Source organism: Acipenser ruthenus, chromosome 2 (assembly GCF_902713425.1).
Source record: "Acipenser ruthenus chromosome 2, fAciRut3.2 maternal haplotype, whole genome shotgun sequence".
Classification (NCBI taxonomy): domain Eukaryota; kingdom Metazoa; phylum Chordata; class Actinopteri; order Acipenseriformes; family Acipenseridae; genus Acipenser; species Acipenser ruthenus.
The window spans coordinates 673,531-692,269 of record NC_081190.1 but is presented as its reverse complement, the minus strand read 5'-3'; the positions used below and the strand labels follow the sequence as shown (position 1 = coordinate 692,269).

Here is an 18,739-nt window from a genome sequence, read left to right as displayed (position 1 = left end):
TCTATCAGAGGATGACTGATCTGCAGGCTACAACTCTGTGAATATCTTAGTTCTCAGTGAAATCTGTCTGGGATTTCACTCACACCTGTCACAGCCAGTCATGTGTGATTTGTGCCTTTAGAAGGGGCCATTCCTTTATCCATGACCCACACCCCCTCCCAGTCCCTCTGCTCTAACCACTACACCACTCTGCCCCAATCCCTCTGCTCTAACCACTAGACCTCACTGCCTCGCTCCCAGTCCCTCAGCTCTAACCACTAGACCTCACTGCCTCCCGCCGTCCCTCAGCTCTAACCATTAGATCACTGCCCCAATCCCTCAGCTCTAACCACTAGACCTCACTGCCTCCTAGTCGCTCAGCTCTAACCACTCTGCTAAATCAAGTACAATAAACAAACACACACACACATACTCCATTCAACAAGTGTACAATAAGACATGTCAAGACTTTATTTGGTTGACAGATAAATAAGACATCTGACAGATAAATACATTGATCCATTATCAGCACTTGCATTGATGGTTGACCAGAAGCAGCAACACATATTTTTTTTTGTATCAAGTTGACCTTTAGCAGAAATCAGGCTCCAGTGTAACTGGCCTTAAGGAAACAAGACTGACTCCATAGCAGATCGAGTCACTCCAGGTTTCAGGTTCTAAATGAGATACTGCATTCATTTGGGAACTCCTCTGTTTCAGGCTCATAGTAAATCTGTTACGGCTCAAACTGCAATTCAACAGGAGTTGCACTGCTACCCCTGTGGAGCAGCAGCAGCATACAGATGATTAAAAGGAGTGCTGTCTGAAGGAATAAGAACTCCTCTCTCAATGCAGGTTCTTCCCAGTTGAAATGTACTACCACTTTCTTTAAGGTCCCTCAAACTTGAGGGCCATTAGTGCTCCGTGCTGGTACTGAGTGGTGGGACAGCTTTAGGCTGCCCCAATGCTGCTACTTTGAAATGGCCAAAAAAACTAGCATGTAATTGGATGAAATTGGATGAATCAATGTGCCAATGCAGGATATAGACTCGGTAGCATGAAAGTAGAGTGGGGCCTATAGAGGACATGGGGAGGGGAATGAAATAAAACAGTGTTATGTTGCGATCACAAGACAAACACAACAGTTTGAAATGGAGTTCCTGAGATCATTTGCCTCGTGAGCTCAACATAACAAATGTTTCTTCTTTTCTTCAGCTGATATTGAAATTGTAAATGATATAGAATCTGGTAGCGAGGGGGCTGCAGTAGAAAGGTGCAGGAGGTCATGCTCAGCAGCCCAGGTTTCCGATGACAGCACGTGTGAACTCGTCACAGGAAGCATAGCCCCCCAGATCTCCGGTCCGAACCTGCCACACACACGGGCAGAGAGAGAAAGAAACACACCTCCATTAGCAATGTGTGGAACTGTAAGTGAGAAACAACCTTACTCACCCCGAGAACAGGGCGAAAACCAAACCATTCACCGTTCACCATACAGGTGATGAACAAGTTCATGTAGTAACTAGACAAGTGATGAACAAGTTCATGTAGTAACTGGTGAACTGATTGATCCGCTACAGTATAAATCCACATGCCCTTTGTCTGGTACGGAGTAAGGCTGTATTTCAAGAGAGACACACAGAGGTAATTCAGGAATTGGATTCGGAGTCCCCCTAGTGGAGATCTACATTGCCTGCAGATTCACAGATTCCCTGGTCACACACTAACAGTTAACCAGATGTAAAAATGCAAGAAGGACATACCTACATATGGACGGACGGACAGTCACCTCCACATACCCCTATAAAAACTCTCTGTATTTTCTTACCCAGATCCATCATTTTTAACGTGGGTTAATCAATCTGGGTTTAGTAAAATTGCAAAATGATGGAGAGAGACAGTACATGTGCGAGTTTCCCAAAGCGATCCCATAGCTGGATAACACCACTCCACAGCGTAGGCTCTTTCACTGAATCTGAGGTCCAGCACGTCATGTCATTGATGAAGCACCATGGCATGTTTTTTTGCTTACCTTTACACTCAATGTGCTGTTCTTTGTGCTCAGTACAGGTCTTCTCTGGGAAGTGTGCTGCTATTGAGATGCTGAACAATGTGTTCTTTCTTGATTTCCTTTTGGTACTTTAACATGGTTTATATTGGGCATCATACAGATACAAACACTGGGATAAACAAACCCTTTAAATGTGGTTCCCAGGCAGCAGAAGATCAACCTAACCCAGCCTTCCTGGAGCCCTGGAGGCTGTCAAAGTTACAACGGTAAACAGAAATCCTAAAGGACACAGTACTTTACTGAACGTTTCGGATCTTACATTAACCTTTTCAAAGGGTTTCGTCATTTAAAGCATTCTGATGCATTGCAAAATACTGCAATTGTGAACTTAAACAATGTATGTAAAAATCTGTGTATAAATATATTTAGACTACTTTTTCCATTGAAAATGTTCATGACAGTTTAAAAGAGTAAAAGATTGTTTAGTAGATGAAATGTTTTAAAAACCTCTTCTCTGAACACATCTTTACAGCCTCCATTTCAAATCTACACTGTGCATGTAAAACACAGTGCTGACACCCACTGACACTTTAGAATGAGCTCAACACAAATACATCAGACAGGAGTGACACAATGAAATGCACAGAACGAGACACCAACCACTATGAACAACATGAGCATGTGAGTGACCGAGACTGGCTTCTAGGAGAGCACCTGGAGTGTACTAAGAAATGACGACCTCAGGAATCAACGCCTACTCAGTGAGCCGGCGCCACACAAATACAAACATTGATTTTTCTAATGGCTTGAACTCCGTTTTGCTTCTGTTGGCTGTTCCGCACAGACAGCACACACATACTTGTGTCCTGGTAGCTCTAGTTCAGATTACCCAAAACGAATCTCTTCCATTTTCACACATCTCTATTTTAATGTTGGCCCTGGAGTAGCTGTCACAATTTTAAACCCCGACTCTTCATTCCCTCGTTCTGTAACGGGATGCTTTCTCAGTCACAAAGCGGTAAACAAGTGAGGTAATGAAGGGGCGGAGTTTAGAAAGGAGGTGCAACATCACCATCCTGTCTGGCTAGCTCGGATATGTGAGGCTAAAAAAACAAACAGAATCTCTACCTATTTCTCTCTTAAAGCCGGGAGATGTAATGTTTGCATTATTTTTTTCATTCTATTGCACTCATCAGCTGTGAGGCAGTTCAAGTTGCCGCTGTCGTTTTTATAAAATACCCAGAAGCTGCTGTACCAGCCCAGTGATTTATAATGTACCAATCCAGCCAATCACAAAGCAGGAAACACAAACAGTGTAGTAATCCATTATTCCAGTTAAAGAGCCAATGTTTGAGTATGTTTAACATAGGGAAAGTGTGTTTGAAAACAAAACAGTGGAGGTACTTACAGGCTTTTGATGCCATGGCAACTACACATGTATTTCTATTTAAATCTACTGATGTGCCTGTGATGTCATTTACGACATAGTTAATGGTGTAACAATCTACTTTTCCTTTCTATTTAAACCTTCAGGCATGGTGGTATTGAGTTGATTTATCCGTTTATTTTGCTTTATTCTTCTATAAAGAATGAAAGAAAACGAATAGCAGCTGCTGTAATCAATGGAAGCACACAGCGAGTATGCCAGGGAAGCATGGAGTGCGCTGGGAGTCCGAGCACTCTTCCTCAGGAACGCTGCTCAGAGGCAGCACAGGGCACTCAGCACCTCGGAGCACGTTCCAGTACAAACATTATGACAGAAAAGGAAGGATCTTACTAGTTTAATATTAACACATTCAAATGTATTTCAGGCTGTAAAGAGTTAAACAACAAATGGAATTAGAAAATGGGTCGAAGATCTCCTTTAACCTGATTGGTCAATATGAGGTCCCTAATCTCAGGTGAAGGCCATTGATTGTTATCTTTCAAACTATGTTTAATCTCTGCTCCAAATCAATCCGTCAGAAGATATCTAAATACAGTATTCCATTTATGTAATTTACCTTTTTTTCTGCTTGAAAGACACTCTGAATAGTGTCTTTCAATACAGACTAAAGTCTGCTTCCTCGTTGTCCTTTTTATTTAAAAGTTCAGTATAGCAAATAAATACACAAACGCGTACTCAAATCCTAATTAAAAAATAAAGTTACAGGTATTTGTATTCTTTGAAATGTTTTACATTTATGAGGTAGATAAAAACCATAGTTTACAAACCACGTTCGCGTTTGTGTACGAGGTACCTGAACTGAAGAACCGCTCCATGTGATAGAAGACTTTATTTTAGTATGAAGTTATTTAGGCTTCTGAAAATACCCACAACGTGACATCGTCCAGCGCTGGTAATTTAAAGCTTTAAAGATACAGCACACGACCCCGTCTAGAAAAAATATAGGTAAAATTCAGAGGATCTCAATTTTAATATTGTAAAGGACTTTGAATGAACAATTTAAACTGAGATCCTGAAGCCTGGAGGCTACCAGACCACACATGGAATTCTGAGAATGTATGTGATAGTTTACATGGTAAACGACAGAAGGTGGTTTAAACGTAGCTTCACAGCTTTAAAGTTTAAGCACTTGAAAGTCTGGACTGGGATGAGTGGAACTGAGTGGAAAGCGGTCAGGTTTGAGTGGCGTCAGGAGAGAGTCAGCAGAGGCAGAGGATTCAGCAGGTATGAGCAGAGAGCAGATCCTGGGGTCCTTAGGGCAGGCGCCGGGGGTGCAGGTTGTCAATAACAGACTTGACGAAATCGTTGGTGGTGCAGTAACCACCCAGGTCTCGGGTTTTCACCTGGTACACATGCAAGGAGGGGAGAGGAAATGAGCGAGACTCAAAACAGAAAAGAAAAAAGTAACTAAAAACGAGAGCCAGTATCACACCCGCAGGAGAGCGATGAGAGGCAGGAGTACAGGGCTTAGTGTTGAGGGTGCACATCTACACTGACTGTCCAAGCAAGCAAACTGACCTGCTAACACACAGACACAGCTCAGCCAACCAGCAAGCCCACAGATCCAAAGCAAAATTAGAACGCTAGGATACCTGCAGAGACTGCAGGTCACGAGCAGTGGCATCACATGTTTTCTGCTGATTTGAAGAGACATATGAAGTGGTGCTTTGGGGAAAGCATTAACTGATTGTGTTAGATCAACAATAAAGCGCGTCAGTACCAAGTGAAACAACACAGCCCTGATCTGGGTCTGACACAGAGTGCAGCAGGAAATCTCAGAACATGACTGAGACCCTGAGAGCCAGAGCGCTGTCCCATTCCAACAAAGACCTTCATTTAAAACAATCTTCACTTGAAAGCGTTGATTGAGCAGGTTAAAGAAAGGGGAAGAGAGACAGACAGAAAGAAGCAGCAGAAAGCAGCAGCGCGGTTACGTTTGCAGGAAGGTAAAGCTACAGGACTAGACGCTTATTCTGGTTACTGCCATCTCCGATGAAGGTTTTGGCCCGAAACCTTTGTTTACTTGACTTGACAGTTTCACCTCCAGAGATTTACAGCAGGTTTAGAGGACCCACATCCCAGGGTTACACCAGGCAGGCAGACAAACAGTGAAACAGAGAAGGAATCAACCACAGTAGAGTTAGTATGTGAATATATTGGGTTTGGAAGGGATACAGGACATCTGCAGAAAAACAGGAGGGCCTCATTGAAACAGTAGCAGTGAATCAAGATGCATGTTTCCATTGGGACTCCATTGAAGCACAAACATCAGCAAGGTGTTCATCCTCTCTGTGGATCACGAAACAGCCATGCAGCAAATCAACACTGCTGTCTCCTCTAGCCCCGATCACAACACTCAGGGCAAGCACACCACACACTGCATGCCAAGGTATCAGCTAGCCCCGATCACAACACGCAGGGCAAGCACACCGCACACTGCATGCCAAGGTATCAGCAAGAACAGAAAACAAACGCTTCCAACTGAAGTCTTTCTCAATGTCTTCAACTGAAGACAACGAGAAAGACTTGTAGTTGAATCGTTTGTCATGGAATGCATTCGGTTTCTTTTAAGATCTCTAAAAGAACAGAAAACAACCTTTTCAACAACCCACCTCACACTCACACTCGGGGTGTCAGACTCTGTGTAATTTCATAAACGTTTGAACTACAGGATTAAACACGTTGCAACTTGAACTCAGCAGTTATTTTTGTAACCAATGAAAACCAATGAGAAGCCTTCCATTGGAGTGTGGTTACGTTTCTACACTATACAACATTAAAGAGGAGGAGACTCCACGTGTACAGCATGTGGGTACATACTGTAGGTTGCAGACTTTGAATTCATATTGAATAAATAGCCTTACACAGCACACACCCCACTATATAAACACTACAGCTGACCTGTATATGTGACACAGGGAAACTGTTCAAAGGCTTCAACTCTAAACTATTAACAATGCAAACTCGCACTCTCCAGAGATGGAAACAAGACTCCCATTGCATAGCCGTTTCATCCATTCCTGGTTTTACTATGAGTTTAATAAGACACATCTGAGCTTGATAGCTATACACTGAGGCTAATCAAGCTTGTAGTAAAACCTGGCTTGGGTGAAAGTGTTTTGCAAGAGGAGTCTGATTTCCATCCCTGCTCACACTCACACTCAGAGGGTTGTTACCTTGCCCAGTTTGATCACTCTCTTCACTGCCTCAGAGATCAGGTTGGAGTGATACTCCAGGCTGCAAACAACAAACACAAAGAGATCAGTCCGGGGGGGAGGTCTTGGGTGACGCGCTTGCTATCTGTTGTACAGGAATACCTGACATTGATTATTTTTCATAAAGCAAAAATATTTGTAATATTTACTGCATTTATTTATTTATTTATTTTTACAACTTTTTAAATCTTCACTTGAAATCTTTTTTTTTTTGTAAGACTCAGTAATGGATTGCATCTTTAATAAAGTAATTACTAAACACAAAGACACTTACACATACGATAAACTATCACATACATTTCCGTGGTATTCCTTAAACATGCCATGAAATAATATAATAAAATACAGATGCATGCCTTTTAGACCAGTTTAAAAACACATTTATTAAAACAGCTGTCCTTGAACGGGTATTTTAAAAGTTCAATTAATTGAAAAGTTTATTACTTGGGGCACTATCAAATAGAACCTTGTGAATAGACTTCATACGCTTGTCCAAAAATAACATCATAAACTGACCTTCAATCATTTTTAAAGCTGTGTACTTCAAGAGGTTAGACTAATTTGAATTCTAAAAGGTTTATTTGTGTTTTTGGAGCCATGCTGAAGTTGTTAATGTGTTGGCACCCTCCGGCCAGCAGGAGGAGACTCACTTGAGGTGGTGCAGCATGTTTGCAGAGCTGAGCAGCATGGCGGTGGGGTTGGCGATGTTCCGGCCCACAGCCTGAGCGAAGGGGTGCCGAGCGCCCTGAAACAAGAGAGGAGGAGGATGATATAATGACAAGCATGTCAGTAACACACCCCCCCTGCCACTGCGGGACATTCACATAAGAGGAAACCACGACATGTATCAGCATCATGTACAGAATAAGAATTGCAATGAAATGCTTCAATCTCAGTGTGATGAGCAGGTCTCCAGGGATTATTATTATTATTATTATTTATTTATTAGCAGACGCGCTTATCCAGGGCGATTTACAATTGTTACAAGATATCACATTATTTTTACATACAATTACCCATTTATACAGTTGGGTTTTTACTGGAGCAATCTAGGTAAGGTACCTTGCTCAAGGGTACAGCAGCAGTGTCCCCCATCTGGGACTGAACCCACGACCCTCCGGTCAAGAGTCCAGAGCCCTAACCACTACTCCACACTGCTGCTAGGGATATGCAATAGTGCTGCACAAACTGATTATTCAGATCAAGCTCTCCACAGATAAGGGTCATTGGGGTTGATCGGGCTAATTTAACATTCAGAGTGAAACAAGTGAAGAAGCAGCTGCTAGGGTTTGTGTGGATCGCTGTTCTCCACACAGTCTAATAAAAGCAGCAATCACCACAAACCCAAGCAGCTGTTTGTTCACTTGTTTCTCTTGGGTTGGTAATTAGCCCAGTCAACACCAGTGACCCCCACCTGTTTGTCAGCACCCGATTTCTGTGGAGCGCTCAATCCCAATGATCGGTTTGTGCAGCACTAAGCAGTTCTCTAGATGTATGTAAACATGCGACATGTGACAACCTCCACCGTACCCCCTTCACAGGGGGCTTTATCCCCAGAGTCTGCCTCCACCGTACCCCCTTCACGGGGGGCTTCATCCCCAGCGTCTGCCTCCGCCGTACCCCCTTCACGGGGGGCTTCATCCCCAGCGTCTGCCTCCGCCGTACCCCCTCCACGGGGGGCTCCATCCCCAGCGTCTGCCTCCGCCGTACCCCCTCCACGGGGGGCTCCATCCCCAGCGTCTGCCTCCGCCGTACCCCCTCCACGGGGGGCTCCATCCCCAGCGTCTGCCTCCGCCGTACCCCCTCCACGGGGGGCTTCATCCCCAGCGTCTGCCTCCGCCGTACCCCCTCCACGGGGGGCTTCATCCCCAGCGTCTGCCTCCGCCGTACCCCCTCCACGGGGGGCTTCATCCCCAGCGTCTGCCTCCGCCGTACCCCCTCCACGGGGGGCTTCATCCCCAGCGTCTGCCTCCGCCGTACCCCCTCCACGGGGGGCTTCATCCCCAGCGTCTGCCTCCGCCGTACCCCCTCCACGGGGGGCTTCATCCCCAGCGTCTGCCTCCGCCGTACCCCCTCCACGGGGGGCTTCATCCCCAGCGTCTGCCTCCGCCGTACCCCCTCCAAGGGGGGCTTCATCCCCAGCGTCTGCCTCCGCCGTACCCCCTCCACGGGGGGCTTCATCCCCAGCGTCTGCCTCCGCCGTACCCCCTCCACGGGGGGCTTCATCCCCAGCGTCTGCCTCCGCCGTACCCCCTCCACGGGGGGCTTCATCCCCAGCGTCTGCCTCCGCCGTACCCCCTCCACGGGGGGCTTCATCCCCAGCGTCTGCCTCCGCCGTACCCCCTCCACGGGGGGCTTCATCCCCAGCGTCTGCCTCCGCCGTACCCCCTCCACGGGGGGCTTCATCCCCAGCGTCTGCCTCCGCCGTACCCCCTCCACCGGGGGCTTCATCCCCAGCGTCTGCCTCCGCCGTACCCCCTCCACAGGGGGCTCCATCCCCAGCGTCTGCCTCCACCGTACCCCCTTCACAGGGGGCTTCATCCCCAGCGTCTGCCTCCACCGTACCCCCTCCACAGGGGGCTCCATCCCCAGCGTCTGCCACCACCGTACCCCCTTCACAGGGGGCTTCATCCCCAGCGTCTGCCTCCACCGTACCCCCTTCACAGGGGGCTTCATCCCCAGCGTCTGCCTCCACCGTACCCCCTTCACAGGGGGCTTCATCCCCAGCGTCTGCCTCCACCGTACCCCCTTCACAGAGGGTTTCACAACAATAACAATCCTGATGTATTGTTAACAACCGTCATTGAAAACTGTGTGTAAAAAACGATTGGAATTTGAAATAAATATTCAGAATAAAGATGAATATCCCTGCTATATGGAGTCTGCTTCACTGAAAACGGGTCTGACAGTTTAAACAGTAAACACGTTTTCACAGAAGGTTTATTGAAGGCACACTGACCGTCTCGAAGACAGCGTACTCCGCGCTGTAGCTCTCTCCAGGCACCACCCCAGCGCCCCCCACCAGCCCAGCCGCCAGGTTGTCAATGATGTTCCCGTACAGGTTGGGCATCACCAGCACGTCAAACTGGTACGGGTTCTGCACCAGCTGTGGAGAGACAGAGACAGTGAGCGAGCAGTTAGGGTATAGTTTATTAATGCAGCATCTCTAACACAGCACTCACAGCTCAATAGGGGTGTAACCCCAATCTCACAGTACGATACGCATCGTGACATGCAGGTTGTGATCGGATATGCCTCACCATACATGCGATTGTCCTGATTGGCTACTTGTGTGATGCACAGTAAGTTCAAATGGTCATTTAATAAGGGATCATTTTGTTTAAAGATTAAATGAGAGATGGAGAGTACAGCACACTCTCGCTAGAACGCCGTTCATTATAATGAACCTTTGGCTATAACGAGCCTGGCTGCTGGACCCCAAATAAAAAAAACAACAAAAGATAATATTATAGCGTATGGGAGGTCTGTGAAGTGCAGGAACGCTTGGAGCAGGAGGGGCTGTGTTTCACAGCAGTCGAACAGCCTATGGGCAACAGCCCCGGTCCACAAGATGCTGGTGATTGGCCGTCGAGTGGGACGAGGCGGGACTGATTGAGCACAGCACACATCATCCAACTGCCAAGAGAACACAGCCCCAGGACCCCTTTCACCATCCTCACTCTCACACTCTGGAGGCAGGTCCAGGCTACCCCTGAACACAGCACAGATCATCCACAAGAGAACACAGCCCCAGGACCCCTTTCACCATCCTCACTCTCACACTCTGGAGGCAGGTCCAGGCTACCCCTGAACACAGCACAGATCATCCACAAGAGAACACAGCCCCAGGACCCCTTTCACCATCCTCACTCTCACACTCTGGAGGCAGGTCCAGGCTACCCCTGAACACAGCACAGATCACCCACAAGAGAACACAGCCCCAGGACCCCTTTCACCATCCTCACTCTCACACTCTGGAGGCAGGTCCAGGCTACCCCTGAACACAGCACAGATCACCCACAAGAGAACACAGCCCCAGGACCCCTTTCACCATCCTCACTCTCACACTCTGGAGGCAGGTCCAGGCTACCCCTGAACACAGCACAGATCACCCACAAGAGAACACAGCCCCAGGACCCCTTTCACCCTCCTCACTCTCACACTCTGGAGGCAGGTTCAGGCTACCCCTGAACACAGCACAGATCACCCACAAGAGAACACAGCCCCAGGACCCCTTTCACCATCCTCACTCTCACACTCTGGAGGCAGGTCCAGGCTACCCCTGAACACAGCACAGATCATCCACAAGAGAACACAGCCCCAGGACCCCTTTCACCCTCCTCACTCTCACACTCTGGAGGCAGGTCCAGGCTACCCCTGAACACAGCACAGATCACCCACAAGAGAACACAGCCCCAGGACCCCTTTCACCATCCTCACTCTCACACTCTGGAGGCAGGTTCAGGCTACCCCTGAACACAGCACAGATCATCCACAAGAGAACACAGCCCCAGGACCCCTTTCACCATCCTCACTCTCACACTCTGGAGGCAGGTCCAGGCTACCCCTGAACACAGCACAGATCATCCACAAGAGAACACAGCCCCAGGACCCCTTTCACCCTCCTCACTCTCACACTCTGCAGGCAGACCCTACATAATTCTGGGGTGCCCACAGCTTTTAAAACAGCATTGCACTTGGCACCAATAAAATATATAACATGGAGAGAGTACCTGCATGCAGCAGTTGTCGATGATGATGGTCTCAAACTTGATTTTTGGGTACAGTTCACCCACCTCCTGACAGCTCTGCAGGAACAGACCGTCCGCTAGCTTCCTACATATGAGAGAGAGAGAGAGAGAGAGAAAGAGAGAGGAGAGAGAGAGAGAGCAAGAGAGAGCGAGAAGTCAGGAGGGGAGGAAAGACATACAGAGTTGCAGCCTCAGCATAACAGAGTGGCTAGAGAAAAAAGTGGTGGCTTTAGTTTCTCACTGGATGCATCCAATTCTCAATACTTGGTAAGTGGATTTTGAATAAATGTACTCATTTTTCAAAAGGATGAATCTGTATTCTACTACAGTGCTATTCACTAACTCGTGAGCCAGGTTCATTCACAGTTATACCATGCTGACATTTAATTGCACTATATTACTGTATTTTACTGTGTAAGGGCCCTTCAATATTCCAGGTATATAGGCTTTACTCAACATCAGTTGCTCATTAGGCTCTTAGTGCAAGTCAATCGAGCGTCTCAGTCCCACCCTAGCTGACAGACAGAGCTGCCCTGCACTCACATGATGTTGGCCTTGTGCACGGCGGTGACCTTTGACCGGCCATTCTTTGTGGCGTAGTCGAAGGCGAACTTGGCGATGCGCCGGGACTTCACTCGAGTGATGATCTTGAGACACTCGACCACGCCTGTCACACTCTGCAAAGAGAGAGGAAATCTTCAGCCGCGAGCAGCTTTTAACACAGAACCCCGGGATTATACTGGGAACCCTTACAGAAGTGTACTGTAGTAGAAGCAATAATGCTAAGTGATAATGCAGGGGTGGAAACAAGACTCCTATTGCATAGCAGTTTCACTATGAGCTTGATTAGCCACAGTGCACAGGTAACAAGCTCAGCTGTGTCTCATTAAAGACACTGCTTGATCCATTCCTGGTTTCACTAGGAGTTTAATAAGACACACCTGAGCTTGTTACCTATACGTACACTGTGGCTAATCAAGTTTGTAATAAAACCTGGAATGGGTACAACTGCTATGCGATGGGAGTCGTATTTTCATCCCTGAGCAATAAAGCATAGTGAAAGCAAGGTAAAGCATATGCAAGCCTTGTAAAGAGCAGAGAGGTATGGCAAAGGCTATTTAAAAACCCTGAACACAGGATCTCAGCCAGCACGGTAAACTTCATGAGGGTAAGCGTGTTACATTTGAATGTCATGGAGTAAAGAACGCGGTACCTCGTGCTCCAGAGAGCTGTACTCTCCCTCCGTCTGCTCCCGAATGATCACCAGGTCCAGGTTGTTGTGCCGAGTTTTATACCCAGGAAGACTGTTCACACGAACCACATTGGCAAACAGGTCCAGCTTCCGCCTGGCAAACAAACAGGAGATAAAAGCAAACACAGCTCGCAACTACAGTGGGTATGCAAGCAAGCCAGCCAGCTTACCCTCGAGCAGGACAGCATGCTCAGTGCTGAGCTTTATAAAAAGTCAACACCTGCACTCACTCAATACAGATTCACAGCTCTAACCACAAGACAGCACAAGAGGGATGGAAATAACACTCCCATTGCATAGCAGTTTGATACAGTCCTGGTTTTACTAGGAGTTTAATAAGACACACCTGAGCTGGTTTTGTGAGTACTTCCAAAGTGTAGAACATCGAGGATCACTTGAAACTGCATTTTTTTTTAGTGGTAACTGAATGCAATACCAGCCATGGCAGTGGAGACTGCAGAACTTTTTTTTGGGTAAAATGAAGAACAAATGTTTCACCAAGTTGTTCTTTATAATGCTGTAGTCAGGAGCCCTAGTTATAAGACAGTGCTATTTGTGTTCCGCTTTATAACGAGAAGACAAGAGCTGGTGGAATGGCTTTATTGCACCAATGGGAGCCATGACCATACTGCATTAGAAGCGGATTCACAGTGAAAAACAAACCGTTTCTAACTCTGGATTATGGGGATGTGATATAAATGACTGCACGTAAAGTTCTGTTAAAGGAAAGACATCCAGTGCTCGCTGGGATTTGCAGATTTACTCTTCAGCGTCCTCCATTAGAACCCCATCGCACTCGGTACACCAGGCTAAACGTACTGTCACCAGAGAACAGGAGCTTTCACTGGGCTCGGATCCTTTTTAAAGGGTCAAATAACTACCTGGCTATCTAAATAGTTCATTGTGTTTATTCCTTAAGAAATGCTGGCGATACTAAATATTTCCAAATCCCAACAATGAGAAGTACTATTGGAAGGAAAGCTTTTGCTGCCCCTCAGACTGGAATAAACCACCCATAGAACTCAGATCCACTGTGTCACTTCCTCAAGCTTCGAGGCTATTGCTTGATCATTCGAAGCAGCCTTGTGATTGCATGTGATGTGATGTGGATACAGTAACACATGGACTGCGTAACTGTGTGCTTGCCTGTAACTGGAACGTGCTCCTGCCTTCCCCCTGGGATGCCTTTGTAAACGAGCTGATTGTAGATCATATGTTATTTGCTGGAAAACCATTTTTTAATAAATAAATAAAGAAATAAAGGTCTTATAACGAGGGAGCACTGTAACATTTTGGGTGCCACTGCTCTTGTAAAAAGCAGACCCCCATTTGGTTTGCATTTCTTAACCGTTATCATTAGTCTCAGTTGTACGCAGGTGTGTGTGTCTTACCTCAGTTTCATCTCATATGACGCCAGCTCTCCCTTGTACTCCATGGGGGTGTGGATCTTTCCTGCAGCAAAATAACAAAGCCGGCTTAAAATCCCTCACTGCTTACAGAAGAGATACAAGCCTGTGTCTAGAGGCGTTTCCAGAAAGCGGATCATACTCAGAACACAATTGCTGCAATGCTAAACTTACACCATTTTAAAGTGGCTAACGATACAGAACTATAAAACGTGTACATGGTCCGCAGTGCGTCTCTCTCTCTCCGGAGCTGGGATCGCTCTTACCTTTGATGGCTACCCGGTTGCTTCTCATGGAGTTGAGGACCTGCTCCAGCTTCTCCTCTGATGCCATGTTCTGAACCTCACTGAGGTGGAACTCCTCAAAAACCACGGGGACATCGGCTGCCTGAGAGAGAGAGAAAAACCAAAGGGAGAGGGGGAGAGAGAAATTAAGATTGACGAGCAAGAGGAGGCCATTCGGTCCATCAGTGTTCATCTGGTTCCTAGTAGCTGATAGATGTTAAAACTTTGTCAAGTCGGTCTTAAAGTATCCCTGTGACTCAGCATCAACAACGTGGGAACTCATTCTACACCCTAACCCCTCTCTGTGTGAAGTGTCTCCTAACCTCTGTCTCCGCTTGATTTACAGTTTCCAGTCTGTCTTAGACTGCTCCAGGTTTCTGTGATGCACTTAAAGTATTGTTTAGGGTTAACTTTGTTGAAGAGCAGAGTAGAGCCCTTTCAACACATCTTGTCCTGCTGTTATTTCAAACAAGTGGGGTTTCTTCTGTACATTTGCTACATTCATTTGGGCAATGCTTGTATGGCTTGTCATGTCAATGAATTTGTATTTGTTAACTTTGTCCAGTTCTTGTAAGATTTTAAAGACTACCTTGAAGACCTCCTTGACAGCAGTCATGAGCTCAGGTCCCACTCCATCCCCAGGGACCATCGTTACCTTGAACTGCACGTCCGCGCGCACAGCGTCACCCTGCACAAAGGAGGAGAGGAGGAGGAGGAGGAGGAAGGTTAGACTCCTTCACAGATCCTGTTGTGGGGGATCGTATCCAATCTGTGATGCACAGCACTTTACACACTGGTATAGCAATAATGCTCTACTTCTAGCTCACTTTGCAGCCACAGTGACTGTTTTAGGGGGGTAGGGGGAGCGTGGTTGGGGGGGTGGGGAGGGGTACTTGGGGAAAGGAAATTGCCCTGTCCCTTGTTCCCAGTACCCAGTGTTCAGCTCCCATCTCCCGCCTCACCTGGCTGCCTGTCAGGTGCTGGAGGCAGGGTGTGGTCCCGAGAGCTCTGGAACCGATCTGTGCCCATGGAGCAATGAACCCCTGAAAAAGAGAGAGAGACAGAGTTAGTGGCATCCAGCTCTATCTTCTGTACAAGAACAGAATGGAAATGTGTGGTTTAATTATTTTGTAATTCGTTTTTTTGTTCAGTCAAGAATTGTGCTATGATGAAAGATTAAAAATATAAAATGTTCAATGCACTTCCTGTTTATACTATAAAAAAAACTACACGCAGATATTGTGTTTTAAAATGAAAATCCAAGTGTGCTATAACATGTGTTTCTTTCTAAACTACACATACATGGATAAGGGCGTCTGCTAAGAAATAAATAATAATAATAATAATAATAATAATTGTGAGACCTGTGTAGCCACACAATCAGGTAAGCCTTTCTCAGCTACAATTACTTGAAGTTCTGTATGTCCTATACCAAGTGCACGACTGAGACTACAAAAATCCCCTTTTCCATCTTATACTTAAAAAACGATTGAAACCCAGGTCTCCAGAGAAGGGATAGTGCTTTAACCTACCTTCCTCTTCTTAAGCATCTGTCATTGTCACAGAACACCAAAACACCATTGTGCATACAGCACATATAGTACTATATTATTAGAAATTACAAGGCCTGTTTTTTAATAAGGGAGAGACCCCTCTTTATCTGGACTGCTCGCTCAACATCACTGCTTCCCATCAACATCAAGTATAATGGACGGGGGCTGTGAATTCCCTTTAAACATGCTGGCCCTAATTACCCCCCACCCGACGTCTAACCTGCCACTAGTAGTATCCACAAGTAACACATCAATGGGGAGACGCTGGAGACGCAGAGAAAGGCCAGTCCGTACACTGCACAGGTGATTATGATGACGGTGATTATTATTATTATTATTATTAGTCGTACATAAACAGGAATTCAAAAGCGCAACCGACCCCAGCTCAAAACATTTTTTTCCGAACACAAGAAACACACACGGCTGAATCGCTATTGTAAAAACACATCTCTGTGTGTATGTAATATATATATATATATATATATATATATATATATATATATATATATATATATAATATTTTAGGTCAAAGAGCCAGCTGCCCAACGTTTCGATATGTTGTATATATATATATATATATATATATATAATCCCCAGCATCAACATCCAACAACCTTCACTGAAATGGCACTGATCTCATCGTATTGCAATCACACACAACGTTAGCTAATCCCTGCTGGAAAATGGGTGCGCTGCTTCGTGTGCTGAATAAACACACAGTGTCATTCCCACACTTATCTGGGTTAGAATCAGACCTTAGACACGGCAGAAAGCACTCCTCTCAACGAAGCAGCCATCGCACAGTATTATCAGAGTGACCCTGCCGCTGACAATGACACCGCAAACTGTTACTCCACAACGCGGATCTGCTTCCGGGGCAAAACCCTTTTTTTTTTTTTAAACACGGGTATTTTCATTTACCGGCAGGATTGTACTTGCACGATTGTAAAGCAGTAAGCATTAGTTCTGTTTTAGAAAAAATCATATAAATCATATAAATCAAATAAATAAATAAAAAACTAGTTACGTTTTGGGAAAAAATAAAATAATGTGAAATCAAATAAAAAAAAACCTAGTTCTGTTTTGGTGCAAATTAATTTGCAGTCTTTTATTGTCTTGATTACAATCATGTTATATGCTGACTTTTTTGTAATAAACACGAATATATCTCAGGAATGTTGTCGACTACCATCCAAAAGTTACTACCGTTAAATGACGTGCCTGTGTACTTTATAATATCTCATCAGACTCCAGCTCAAGTAGTGTTGCTACACAATGGGGTTTGTATTGCCCAGGCGGTACACTGTTTCCTTTAAGTAAGTTTTAAGTTATTTTTTTTTAAATATGAATAAATGAAGTTTTATTGGTAGCATTGTCTGCAGCAGATACAGGATATAGGAATAAGAAACTTGTTTTCTGCTGAAACGCCACCCCGTGCTCAGACGGTGCATGCACCGCATCGCCTCAGCCCCGCTCTACACCCACTGATTGAGTGCGACACAATTGATTTAACACAGGCAATGCATTTCAGTTCCTCTTTATGTAAAGCTCATAATAAAATATAAGATCCGGATACCAAACGGGAGGTGTAGAACCAGAGCAGGCTCGCCAAGAGAAGCTCGCATTGTTGTAATAATAGACTCAGCCGTCAGCAAACAAACGAAAAAACAAAGCTTAGGCTGAAAGTGTCGAGCACAAATCCCAGGAGGCTGTTACGATGAGGTTGTTTAATGCACTGGAATAGTGTGTCCGATTCCGGTCACCGCGACACCAAAGAGACATTGTGGCCCTGGAGAGAGTCTGAAAAAGAGCAAACAGATGATCAAGTGGAGATGGGACCGAAGGAAGGAGACGCTTCTTCACACACAGCGTGCTGAGGGTACGGAATGGGTGACCAAGGATCCTGATATTGGCGAAGCTGCTTCACTATCAGTCAGAGGCAATGGGAAATACCATGTCTTTACAAGCCTTATACAATACTTCTATAAATGAAACCTTATGTAATACATGTAGCACAGTTAGCATGCTTTTACTCTGGTCCCTCCAGACTGCTTTTAAAAATAAGTGCTCGGGTGTAACAAAAAACAAAGAAAACAGCTGAATCATGAATGATACGTAGGTGAGAGAATTATACAATGGTGTACATCCTATTTGTTTTACCTTTTAAGGTTAGAGGATAGAGTTATCCCATCAGAAACGTCTCTCCCCTCTCTCCTCCCTCCCCTCACTCTCCTCATTCTGAAGTAGGTCACTGGTGTGGGTAAGATGAGCCCCCCCCCCCCCACATACAGCTCCACAGCCTGCGTGCAGATCGACATGTCAGCAGCACTGACACGCCACCATTCATACTGACTGAGAGAGTGAGCAAGAGAAAGAGGGAGAGGGAGGGAAAGAGAAACACAGCCAAAAAACATTGTGGGAGAGAGAAGGAAAGAGGGAGACAGTGACATGGAAGGATGGAGAGAGAAGGAAACAGGGAGACAGTGACATGGAAGGATGGAGAGAGAAGGAAACAGGGAGACAGTGACATGGAAGGATGGAGAGAGAAGAAAAGAGGGAGACAGTGACATGGAAGGATGGAGAGAGAAGGAAACAGGGAGACAGTGACATGGAAGGATGGAGAGAGAAGGAAACAGGGAGACAGTGACATGGAAGGATGGAGAGAGAGAGGGAGGAAAAAAGGGAGGCAACAAATAAGAGGAAATGAGACACAGAAAGAGAGATGTAATACAAATCTGAAGAACCGTCCTGCAGTACTTTCATTGGTTATTAGTTAACATATTTGATTGCAGTATTTTAAATATGGGTATGTTACCCTTTCAGTAGAGAATTAAAAACTTC

The 18,739-nt window shown here is 45.8% G+C and overlaps 1 protein-coding gene across 3 annotated transcripts; it reads right to left on the bottom strand.

The window, feature by feature from the left end:
* Positions 1 to 427: 427 nt before the first annotated feature.
* Positions 428 to 16,785, bottom strand: LOC117403993 (isocitrate dehydrogenase [NAD] subunit beta, mitochondrial). Of its 3 annotated transcripts, none has more exons than XM_058985765.1 (12): positions 16,654 to 16,785; positions 15,278 to 15,388; positions 14,935 to 15,033; positions 14,328 to 14,448; positions 14,047 to 14,107; positions 12,617 to 12,749; positions 11,947 to 12,080; positions 11,386 to 11,488; positions 9,612 to 9,758; positions 7,303 to 7,397; positions 6,614 to 6,674; positions 428 to 1,346 (listed from the first exon to the last, which is right to left on the bottom strand). In XM_058985765.1, the coding sequence occupies exons 1-12, from the start codon at positions 16,693 to 16,695 to the stop codon at positions 1,269 to 1,271; spliced, it is 1,185 nt and encodes a 394-aa protein (XP_058841748.1). In that variant the 5' UTR covers positions 16,696 to 16,785; the 3' UTR covers positions 428 to 1,268. The 3 variants fall into 3 exon arrangements, with proteins under 3 accessions (XP_058841748.1, XP_058841739.1, XP_058841759.1); XM_058985756.1 differs by lacking the exon at positions 428 to 1,346 and adding an exon at positions 4,053 to 4,780; XM_058985776.1 differs by lacking the exon at positions 428 to 1,346 and adding an exon at positions 4,053 to 4,780 and having other exon boundaries at positions 15,308 to 15,388.
* Between the last annotated feature and the right edge of the window lie 1,954 nt (positions 16,786 to 18,739).